Source organism: Heptranchias perlo, unplaced genomic scaffold (genome assembly GCF_035084215.1).
Source record: "Heptranchias perlo isolate sHepPer1 unplaced genomic scaffold, sHepPer1.hap1 HAP1_SCAFFOLD_198, whole genome shotgun sequence".
Taxonomy (NCBI): Eukaryota; Metazoa; Chordata; class Chondrichthyes; order Hexanchiformes; family Hexanchidae; genus Heptranchias; species Heptranchias perlo.
In genome coordinates this window covers 320,851-333,164 of record NW_027139214.1, presented here as the reverse complement: position 1 = coordinate 333,164, position 12,314 = coordinate 320,851, and the positions used below count along the sequence as shown (strand labels likewise).

At 60.7% G+C, this 12,314-nt stretch overlaps 1 protein-coding gene across 3 annotated transcripts in view; it reads right to left on the bottom strand.

Annotated features, from left to right (window-relative positions):
* Nucleotides 1–11,584, bottom strand: part of LOC137309971 (netrin-G1-like) — a 63,647-nt gene extending 52,063 nt beyond the window's left edge. For all 3 annotated transcript variants that reach the window (XM_067977973.1, XM_067977974.1, XM_067977972.1), the window contains exon 1: nucleotides 11,342–11,584. In XM_067977973.1, coding sequence (XP_067834074.1) covers nucleotides 11,342–11,584 — 243 coding nt within the window. The remainder of the gene's footprint in view (nucleotides 1–11,341) is intronic.
* Between the last annotated feature and the right edge of the window lie 730 nt (nucleotides 11,585–12,314).

The window sequence follows — 12,314 nt, the reverse complement described above, 5'->3', positions numbered from 1 at the left end:
GGTGTCACTGTGTGTGAAACACTGTCCGGACCCAGTGAGACCGGACCGGGTGTCACTGTGTGTGAAACACTGCCCGGGCCCAGTGAGACCGGACCGGGTGTCACTGTGTGTGAAACACTGTCCGGACCCAGTGAGACCGGACCGGGTGTCACTGTGTGTGAAACACTGTCCGGACCCAGTGAGACCGGACCGGGTGTCACTGTGTGTGAAACACTGCCCGGGCCCAGTGAGACCGGACCGGGTGTCACTGTGTGTGAAACACTGTCCGGACCCAGTGAGACCGGACCGGGTGTCACTGTGTGTGAAACACTGCCCGGACCCAGTGAGACCGGACCGGGTGTCACTGTGTGTGAAACACTGCCCGGGCCCGGTGAGACCGGACCGGGTGTCACTGTGTGTGAAACACTGCCCGGGCCCGGTGAGACCGGACCGGGTGTCACTGTGTGTGAAACACTGCCCGGACCCAGTGAGACCGGACCGGGTGTCACTGTGTGTGAAACACTGTCCGGACCCAGTGAGACCGGACCGGGTGTCACTGTGTGTGAAACACTGTCCGGACCCAGTGAGACCGGACCGGGTGTCACTGTGTGTGAAACACTGCCCGGACCCAGTGAGACCGGACCGGGTGTCACTGTGTGTGAAACACTGTCCGGGCCCAGTGAGACCGGACCGGGTGTCACTGTGTGTGAAACACTGTCCGGACCCAGTGAGACCGGACCGGGTGTCACTGTGTGTGAAACACTGTCCGGGCCCAGTGAGACCGGACCGGGTGTCACTGTGTGTGAAACACTGTCCGGGCCCAGTGAGACCGGACCGGGTGTCACTGTGTGTGAAACACTGTCCGGGCCCAGTGAGACCGGACCGGGTGTCACTGTGTGTGAAACACTGCCCGGACCCAGTGAGACCGGACCGGGTGTCACTGTGTGTGAAACACTGTCCGGACCCAGTGAGACCGGACCGGGTGTCACTGTGTGTGAAACACTGCCCGGGCCCAGTGAGACCGGACCGGGTGTCACTGTGTGTGAAACACTGTCCGGGCCCAGTGAGACCGGACCGGGTGTCACTGTGTGTGAAACACTGCCCGGGCCCAGTGAGACCGGACCGGGTGTCACTGTGTGTGAAACACTGCCCGGACCCAGTGAGACCGGACCGGGTGTCACTGTGTGTGAAACACTGCCCGGGCCCGGTGAGACCGGACCGGGTGTCACTGTGTGTGAAACACTGCCCGGGCCCGGTGAGACCGGACCGGGTGTCACTGTGTGTGAAACACTGCCCGGGCCCGGTGAGACCGGACCGGGTGTCACTGTGTGTGAAACACTGCCCGGGCCCGGTGAGACCGGACCGGGTGTCACTGTGTGTGAAACACTGCCCGGGCCCAGTGAGACCGGACCGGGTGTCACTGTGTGTGAAACACTGTCCGGGCCCAGTGAGACCGGACCGGGTGTCACTGTGTGTGAAACACTGCCCGGACCCAGTGAGACCGGACCGGGTGTCACTGTGTGTGAAACACTGCCCGGACCCAGTGAGACCGGACCGGGTGTCACTGTGTGTGAAACACTGCCCGGGCCCAGTGAGACCGGACCGGGTGTCACTGTGTGTGAAACACTGTCCGGGCCCAGTGAGACCGGACCGGGTGTCACTGTGTGTGAAACACTGCCCGGGCCCAGTGAGACCGGACCGGGTGTCACTGTGTGTGAAACACTGCCCGGACCCGGTGAGACCGGACCGGGTGTCACTGTGTGTGAAACACTGCCCGGGCCCGGTGAGACCGGACCGGGTGTCACTGTGTGTGAAACACTGCCCGGGCCCAGTGAGACCGGACCGGGTGTCACTGTGTGTGAAACACTGCCCGGGCCCAGTGAGACCGGACCGGGTGTCACTGTGTGTGAAACACTGTCCGGGCCCAGTGAGACCGGACCGGGTGTCACTGTGTGTGAAACACTGCCCGGACCCAGTGAGACCGGACCGGGTGTCACTGTGTGTGAAACACTGCCCGGACCCAGTGAGACCGGACCGGGTGTCACTGTGTGTGAAACACTGCCCGGGCCCAGTGAGACCGGACCGGGTGTCACTGTGTGTGAAACACTGCCCGGGCCCAGTGAGACCGGACCGGGTGTCACTGTGTGTGAAACACTGCCCGGACCCAGTGAGACCGGACCGGGTGTCACTGTGTGTGAAACACTGCCCGGACCCAGTGAGACCGGACCGGGTGTCACTGTGTGTGAAACACTGCCCGGACCCAGTGAGACCGGACCGGGTGTCACTGTGTGTGAAACACTGCCCGGGCCCAGTGAGACCGGACCGGGTGTCACTGTGTGTGAAACACTGTCCGGGCCCGGTGAGACCGGACCGGGTGTCACTGTGTGTGAAACACTGCCCGGGCCCGGTGAGACCGGACCGGGTGTCACTGTGTGTGAAACACTGCCCGGGCCCAGTGAGACCGGACCGGGTGTCACTGTGTGTGAAACACTGCCCGGACCCAGTGAGACCGGACCGGGTGTCACTGTGTGTGAAACACTGTCCGGACCCAGTGAGACCGGACCGGGTGTCACTGTGTGTGAAACACTGTCCGGGCCCGGTGAGACCGGACCGGGTGTCACTGTGTGTGAAACACTGTCCGGGCCCGGTGAGACCGGACCGGGTGTCACTGTGTGTGAAACACTGTCCGGGCCCGGTGAGACCGGACCGGGTGTCACTGAGTGTGAAACACTGCCCGGGCCCGGTGAGACCGGACCGGGTGTCACTGTGTGTGAAACACTGCCCGGACCCAGTGAGACCGGACCGGGTGTCACTGTGTGTGAAACACTGCCCGGACCCAGTGAGACCGGACCGGGTGTCACTGTGTGTGAAACACTGCCCGGGCCCAGTGAGACCGGACCGGGTGTCACTGTGTGTGAAACACTGCCCGGGCCCAGTGAGACCGGACCGGGTGTCACTGTGTGTGAAACACTGTCCGGGCCCAGTGAGACCGGACCGGGTGTCACTGTGTGTGAAACACTGCCCGGGCCCAGTGAGACCGGACCGGGTGTCACTGTGTGTGAAACACTGTCCGGACCCAGTGAGACCGGACCGGGTGTCACTGTGTGTGAAACACTGCCCGGGCCCAGTGAGACCGGACCGGGTGTCACTGTGTGTGAAACACTGTCCGGGCCCAGTGAGACCGGACCGGGTGACACTGTGTGTGAAACACTGTCCGGACCCAGTGAGACCGGACCGGGTGTCACTGTGTGTGAAACACTGTCCGGGCCCAGTGAGACCGGACCGGGTGACACTGTGTGTGAAACACTGTCCGGACCCAGTGAGACCGGACCGGGTGACACTGTGTGTGAAACACTGTCCGGACCCAGTGAGACCGGACCGGGTGTCACTGTGTGTGAAACACTGTCCGGACCCAGTGAGACCGGACCGGGTGTCACTGTGTGTGAAACACTGCCCGGACCCAGTGAGACCGGACCGGGTGTCACTGTGTGTGAAACACTGTCCGGACCCAGTGAGACCGGACCGGGTGTCACTGTGTGTGAAACACTGCCCGGGCCCAGTGAGACCGGACCGGGTGTCACTGTGTGTGAAACACTGCCCGGGCCCAGTGAGACCGGACCGGGTGTCACTGTGTGTGAAACACTGCCCGGGCCCGGTGAGATCGGACCGGGTGTCACTGTGTGTGAAACACTGTCCGGACCCGGTGAGACCGGACCGGGTGTCACTGTGTGTGAAACACTGTCCGGGCCCGGTGAGACCGGACCGGGTGTCACTGTGTGTGAAACACTGTCCGGGCCCGGTGAGACCGGACCGGGTGTCACTGTGTGTGAAACACTGCCCGGACCCAGTGAGACCGGACCGGGTGTCACTGTGTGTGAAACACTGCCCGGGCCCAGTGAGACCGGACCGGGTGTCACTGTGTGTGAAACACTGTCCGGGCCCAGTGAGACCGGACCGGGTGTCACTGTGTGTGAAACACTGCCCGGGCCCAGTGAGACCGGACCGGGTGTCACTGTGTGTGAAACACTGTCCGGGCCCAGTGAGACCGGACCGGGTGTCACTGTGTGTGAAACACTGTCCGGGCCCAGTGAGACCGGACCGGGTGTCACTGTGTGTGAAACACTGCCCGGACCCAGTGAGACCGGACCGGGTGTCACTGTGTGTGAAACACTGTCCGGGCCCAGTGAGACCGGACCGGGTGTCACTGTGTGTGAAACACTGCCCGGGCCCAGTGAGACCGGACCGGGTGTCACTGTGTGTGAAACACTGCCCGGGCCCAGTGAGACCGGACCGGGTGTCACTGTGTGTGAAACACTGTCCGGGCCCAGTGAGACCGGACCGGGTGTCACTGTGTGTGAAACACTGCCCGGACCCGGTGAGACCGGACCGGGTGTCACTGTGTGTGAAACACTGCCCGGGCCCGGTGAGACCGGACCGGGTGTCACTGTGTGTGAAACACTGCCCGGGCCCGGTGAGACCGGACCGGGTGTCACTGTGTGTGAAACACTGCCCGGACCCAGTGAGACCGGACCGGGTGTCACTGTGTGTGAAACACTGTCCGGACCCAGTGAGACCGGACCGGGTGTCACTGTGTGTGAAACACTGTCCGGACCCAGTGAGACCGGACCGGGTGTCACTGTGTGTGAAACACTGCCCGGACCCAGTGAGACCGGACCGGGTGTCACTGTGTGTGAAACACTGTCCGGGCCCAGTGAGACCGGACCGGGTGTCACTGTGTGTGAAACACTGTCCGGACCCAGTGAGACCGGACCGGGTGTCACTGTGTGTGAAACACTGTCCGGGCCCAGTGAGACCGGACCGGGTGTCACTGTGTGTGAAACACTGTCCGGGCCCAGTGAGACCGGACCGGGTGTCACTGTGTGTGAAACACTGTCCGGGCCCAGTGAGACCGGACCGGGTGTCACTGTGTGTGAAACACTGCCCGGACCCAGTGAGACCGGACCGGGTGTCACTGTGTGTGAAACACTGTCCGGACCCAGTGAGACCGGACCGGGTGTCACTGTGTGTGAAACACTGCCCGGGCCCAGTGAGACCGGACCGGGTGTCACTGTGTGTGAAACACTGCCCGGACCCAGTGAGACCGGACCGGGTGTCACTGTGTGTGAAACACTGCCCGGGCCCAGTGAGACCGGACCGGGTGTCACTGTGTGTGAAACACTGTCCGGGCCCAGTGAGACCGGACCGGGTGTCACTGTGTGTGAAACACTGCCCGGGCCCAGTGAGACCGGACCGGGTGTCACTGTGTGTGAAACACTGCCCGGACCCGGTGAGACCGGACCGGGTGTCACTGTGTGTGAAACACTGCCCGGGCCCGGTGAGACCGGACCGGGTGTCACTGTGTGTGAAACACTGCCCGGGCCCGGTGAGACCGGACCGGGTGTCACTGTGTGTGAAACACTGCCCGGGCCCGGTGAGACCGGACCGGGTGTCACTGTGTGTGAAACACTGCCCGGGCCCAGTGAGACCGGACCGGGTGTCACTGTGTGTGAAACACTGTCCGGGCCCAGTGAGACCGGACCGGGTGTCACTGTGTGTGAAACACTGCCCGGACCCAGTGAGACCGGACCGGGTGTCACTGTGTGTGAAACACTGCCCGGACCCAGTGAGACCGGACCGGGTGTCACTGTGTGTGAAACACTGCCCGGGCCCAGTGAGACCGGACCGGGTGTCACTGTGTGTGAAACACTGCCCGGGCCCAGTGAGACCGGACCGGGTGTCACTGTGTGTGAAACACTGCCCGGACCCAGTGAGACCGGACCGGGTGTCACTGTGTGTGAAACACTGCCCGGACCCAGTGAGACCGGACCGGGTGTCACTGTGTGTGAAACACTGCCCGGACCCAGTGAGACCGGACCGGGTGTCACTGTGTGTGAAACACTGCCCGGGCCCAGTGAGACCGGACCGGGTGTCACTGTGTGTGAAACACTGCCCGGACCCAGTGAGACCGGACCGGGTGTCACTGTGTGTGAAACACTGCCCGGACCCAGTGAGACCGGACCGGGTGTCACTGTGTGTGAAACACTGCACGGACCCAGTGAGACCGGACCGGGTGTCACTGTGTGTGAAACACTGCCCGGGCCCAGTGAGACCGGACTGGGTGTCACTGTGTGTGAAACACTGTCCGGGCCCAGTGAGACCGGACCGGGTGTCACTGTGTGTGAAACACTGCCCGGACCCAGTGAGACCGGACCGGGTGTCACTGTGTGTGAAACACTGCCCGGACCCAGTGAGACCGGACCGGGTGTCACTGTGTGTGAAACACTGCCCGGACCCAGTGAGACCGGACCGGGTGTCACTGTGTGTGAAACACTGCCCGGACCCAGTGAGACCGGACCGGGTGTCACTGTGTGTGAAACACTGCCCGGACCCAGTGAGACCGGACCGGGTGTCACTGTGTGTGAAACACTGCCCGGACCCAGTGAGACCGGACCGGGTGTCACTGTGTGTGAAACACTGCCCGGACCCAGTGAGACCGGACCGGGTGTCACTGTGTGTGAAACACTGTCCGGACCCAGTGAGACCGGACCGGGTGTCACTGTGTGTGAAACACTGCCCGGGCCCGGTGAGACCGGACCGGGTGTCACTGTGTGTGAAACACTGTCCGGGCCCGGTGAGACCGGACCGGGTGTCACTGTGTGTGAAACACTGCCCGGGCCCAGTGAGACCGGACCGGGTGTCACTGTGTGTGAAACACTGCCCGGACCCAGTGAGACCGGACCGGGTGTCACTGTGTGTGAAACACTGTCCGGACCCAGTGAGACCGGACCGGGTGTCACTGTGTGTGAAACACTGTCCGGGCCCGGTGAGACCGGACCGGGTGTCACTGTGTGTGAAACACTGTCCGGGCCCGGTGAGACCGGACCGGGTGTCACTGCGTGTGAAACACTGCCCGGGCCCGGTGAGACCGGACCGGGTGTCACTGAGTGTGAAACACTGCCCGGGCCCGGTGAGACCGGACCGGGTGTCACTGTGTGTGAAACACTGCCCGGACCCAGTGAGACCGGACCGGGTGTCACTGTGTGTGAAACACTGCCCGGACCCAGTGAGACCGGACCGGGTGTCACTGTGTGTGAAACACTGCCCGGGCCCAGTGAGACCGGACCGGGTGTCACTGTGTGTGAAACACTGCCCGGGCCCAGTGAGACCGGACCGGGTGTCACTGTGTGTGAAACACTGTCCGGGCCCAGTGAGACCGGACCGGGTGTCACTGTGTGTGAAACACTGCCCGGGCCCAGTGAGACCGGACCGGGTGTCACTGTGTGTGAAACACTGTCCGGACCCAGTGAGACCGGACCGGGTGTCACTGTGTGTGAAACACTGCCCGGGCCCAGTGAGACCGGACCGGGTGTCACTGTGTGTGAAACACTGTCCGGGCCCAGTGAGACCGGACCGGGTGACACTGTGTGTGAAACACTGTCCGGACCCAGTGAGACCGGACCGGGTGTCACTGTGTGTGAAACACTGTCCGGGCCCAGTGAGACCGGACCGGGTGACACTGTGTGTGAAACACTGTCCGGACCCAGTGAGACCGGACCGGGTGACACTGTGTGTGAAACACTGTCCGGACCCAGTGAGACCGGACCGGGTGTCACTGTGTGTGAAACACTGTCCGGGCCCAGTGAGACCGGACCGGGTGTCACTGTGTGTGAAACACTGCCCGGGCCCAGTGAGACCGGACCGGGTGTCACTGTGTGTGAAACACTGCCCGGGCCCAGTGAGACCGGACCGGGTGTCACTGTGTGTGAAACACTGCCCGGACCCAGTGAGACCGGACCGGGTGTCACTGTGTGTGAAGCACTGCCCGGACCCAGTGAGACCGGACCGGGTGTCACTGTGTGTGAAACACTGTCCGGGCCCAGTGAGACCGGACCGGGTGTCACTGTGTGTGAAACACTGTCCGGGCCCAGTGAGACCGGACCGGGTGTCACTGTGTGTTAAACACTGCCCGGACCCAGTGAGACCGGACCGGGTGTCACTGTGTGTGAAACACTGCCCGGGCCCAGTGAGACCGGACCGGGTGTCACTGTGTGTGAAACACTGCCCGGGCCCAGTGAGACCGGACCGGGTGTCACTGTGTGTGAAACACTGCCCGGACCCAGTGAGACCGGACCGGGTGTCACTGTGTGTGAAACACTGCCCGGACCCAGTGAGACCGGACCGGGTGTCACTGTGTGTGAAACACTGCCCGGGCCCAGTGAGACCGGACCGGGTGTCACTGTGTGTGAAACACTGCCCGGGCCCAGTGAGACCGGACCGGGTGTCACTGTGTGTGAAACACTGTCCGGACCCAGTGAGACCGGACCGGGTGTCACTGTGTGTGAAACACTGCCCGGACCCAGTGAGACCGGACCGGGTGTCACTGTGTGTGAAACACTGTCCGGACCCAGTGAGACCGGACCGGGTGTCACTGTGTGTGAAACACTGCCCGGACCCAGTGAGACCGGACCGGGTGTCACTGTGTGTGAAACACTGTCCGGGCCCAGTGAGACCGGACCGGGTGTCACTGTGTGTGAAACACTGCCCGGGCCCAGTGAGACCGGACCGGGTGTCACTGTGTGTGAAACACTGTCCGGACCCAGTGAGACCGGACCGGGTGTCACTGTGTGTGAAACACTGCCCGGGCCCAGTGAGACCGGACCGGGTGTCACTGTGTGTGAAACACTGTCCGGACCCAGTGAGACCGGACCGGGTGTCACTGTGTGTGAAACACTGTCCGGGCCCAGTGAGACCGGACCGGGTGTCACTGTGTGTGAAACACTGTCCGGGCCCAGTGAGACCGGACCGGGTGTCACTGTGTGTGAAACACTGTCCGGGCCCAGTGAGACCGGACCGGGTGTCACTGTGTGTGAAACACTGTCCGGGCCAAGTGAGACCGGACCGGGTGTCACTGTGTGTGAAACACTGTCCGGGCCCAGTGAGACCGGACCGGGTGTCACTGTGTGTGAAACACTGTCCGGGCCAAGTGAGACCGGACCGGGTGTCACTGTGTGTGAAACACTGTCCGGACCCAGTGAGACCGGACCGGGTGTCACTGTGTGTGAAACACTGCCCGGACCCAGTGAGACCGGACCGGGTGTCACTGTGTGTGAAACACTGTCCGGACCCAGTGAGACCGGACCGGGTGTCACTGTGTGTGAAACACTGCCCGGGCCCAGTGAGACCGGACCGGGTGTCACTGTGTGTGAAACACTGCCCGGGCCCAGTGAGACCGGACCGGGTGTCACTGTGTGTGAAACACTGCCCGGGCCCGGTGAGATCGGACCGGGTGTCACTGTGTGTGAAACACTGTCCGGGCCCGGTGAGACCGGACCGAGTGTCACTGTGTGTGAAACACTGTCCGGGCCCGGTGAGACCGGACCGAGTGTCACTGTGTGTGAAACACTGCCCGGACCCAGTGAGACCGGACCGGGTGTCACTGTGTGTGAAACACTGTCCGGGCCCGGTGAGACCGGACCGGGTGTCACTGTGTGTGAAACACTGCCCGGACCCAGTGAGACCGGACCGGGTGTCACTGTGTGTGAAACACTGCCCGGGCCCAGTGAGACCGGACCGGGTGTCACTGTGTGTGAAACACTGTCCGGGCCCAGTGAGACCGGACCGGGTGTCACTGTGTGTGAAACACTGCCCGGGCCCAGTGAGACCGGACCGGGTGTCACTGTGTGTGAAACACTGTCCGGGCCCAGTGAGACCGGACCGGGTGTCACTGTGTGTGAAACACTGTCCGGGCCCAGTGAGACCGGACCGGGTGTCACTGTGTGTGAAACACTGCCCGGACCCAGTGAGACCGGACCGGGTGTCACTGTGTGTGAAACACTGTCCGGGCCCAGTGAGACCGGACCGGGTGTCACTGTGTGTGAAACACTGTCCGGGCCCAGTGAGACCGGACCGGGTGTCACTGTGTGTGAAACACTGCCCGGGCCCAGTGAGACCGGACCGGGTGTCACTGTGTGTGAAACACTGCCCGGGCCCAGTGAGACCGGACCGGGTGTCACTGTGTGTGAAACACTGTCCGGGCCCAGTGAGACCGGACCGGGTGTCACTGTGTGTGAAACACTGTCCGGGCCCAGTGAGACCGGACCGGGTGTCACTGTGTGTGAAACACTGTCCGGACCCAGTGAGACCGGACCGGGTGTCACTGTGTGTGAAACACTGTCCGGACCCAGTGAGACCGGACCGGGTGTCACTGTGTGTGAAACACTGTCCGGGCCCAGTGAGACCGGACCGGGTGTCACTGTGTGTGAAACACTGCCCGGGCCCAGTGAGACCGGACCGGGTGTCACTGTGTGTGAAACACTGTCCGGGCCCAGTGAGACCGGACCGGGTGTCACTGTGTGTGAAACACTGTCCGGGCCCAGTGAGACCGGACCGGGTGTCACTGTGTGTGAAACACTGCCCGGACCCAGTGAGACCGGACTCGTGGAATATGGGACTGGTGTAAGATTTACCTCAAAGAGTCGTATTATTGTTGTAACAGATTACTAATTGACCTGGAGAATAATTCCCTTTGATAAACTACATGTTCTGCAATAAATTATACAGTTTTAATTATTGGTGAAACATATGACGGATTATTAATTCAGTAGTTTCCCTCTAACAATGATGAAGGAACCAGTTGTCCTGAGGAGATGATTAACTCAACGAGAGGATAATTAATGTTTAGAAACAGTCCTGAATTTACATCTCAATGACTTCATTACAGGACAGTTTATATCGTACGGAAACCCAATCAGATCAGATTGTCAGACTCGGGGAGATTACAGCAAAGCCAATCGGGATCGAGTCTGTTGCCTTTTGGGCTAAATTAGATCTTCAGAAAATGACAAGTCTCCCAGCAGCCCCAGAGAGACAGAACATTATAATAAATCAGTGGTGTCCAGAAATATAATTGGACATATTCCCCCACTGGAGATATTGGACAGTGTTCAGAGACACAATTGGACATATTCACCTGCTCGGGGCCATAAATATAAGATCGTCACTAATAAATCCAATAGGGAATTCAGGAGAAACTTCTTCACCCAGAGAGTGGTGAGAATGTGGAACTCACTCCCACAAGGAGAGGTTGAGGTGAATAGTGTCGATGGATTTAAGGGGAAGCTCGATAAACACGAGGGAGAAAGGAATAGAAGGATATGCTGATAGGGTGAGATGAAGTCGGGTGGGAGGAGGCTCGTGTGGAGCATAAACACCAGTATAGACCAGTTGGGCCGAATGGCCTGTTTCTGTGCTGTACATTCAATGTAATTCTATGTTATGACTCACTTTGATAAAGGCCATTCAGTGACCGTCCATTCCCAGCGTGACACACAACAGAGACTGGGTGTGAAAGGCTTCTACTCACCAGCGTGCAGTACATCTCCGGGGTCTCTCCACACGTACTGTTGGGGGGATTCAACCTCACCCTCAGGAACCTGCTGACCAGCTCCGCCTCGGGCTGGCAGGCCATGTAATCCCAACTCCTCCCCTGGTCCCAGTGAATCTGAGTCTTACACAGGTCGTAGTGACCCCAGGATGGGAAGTGCTGTGTGGAGACAGACAGGGCTGTCCAAAGGGCCTGAAGGGGCAACAAACCGGACAGACGCATCGTTCCGACTGGACCCCGCTCAGAGAGGGGGTGATCTCGGTCTGTCTGGGGGTGATTCAGGGGGGTCTCTGCTCCAACTGGACCCTCGCTCAGAGAGGGGGTGATCTCGGTCCGTCTGGGGGTGATTCAGGGGGGTCTCCACTCTGAGGTCTGGTGTGAACGTTCTGTGACGATCCGACTTTGACTGGACACTGATTCCAGATGTTTTTCCCCAGCGGTGTTTGCAGATATTCCAGATGTTGGGGTTCCAGCTGTTTTGCTCAGCTGTGTTTGCGGATGTGTCAGGTGTTAGGATTCCAGCTGTTTTTCCACAACAGTGTTTGCAGATGTGCAGGTGTTATGGTTCCAGCTGTTTTCTCCGGCTGTGTTTGCAGATGTTCCAGGTGTTTGAATTCCAGCTGTTTTCCCCCCAGCTGTTCTCTGTGTCAGACAGTTGTCTTTATTCACTGATCAGTCAGTACTGGGACCCAATGTGATGACTGTGTCCTGACAAGACTCTCTCTCCCATTGATCATCTCCTCCTTCTGACATCAGCTCCCTGTTGGGAGAGAAATAAAATCAATGGATTTTGGACCAGGTTCTGCTCCTGACCTTCGAGCCCAATCCTCAGACTCACACTGCCCATTAACAGCCAATCCCCGCACTCTGACTAATCCAATCCGAGTGCCTGGATTTGAGACTTTATCTCGATTTCGATGAGATGAAGATTTCAACTCAACTCCCAGGATTC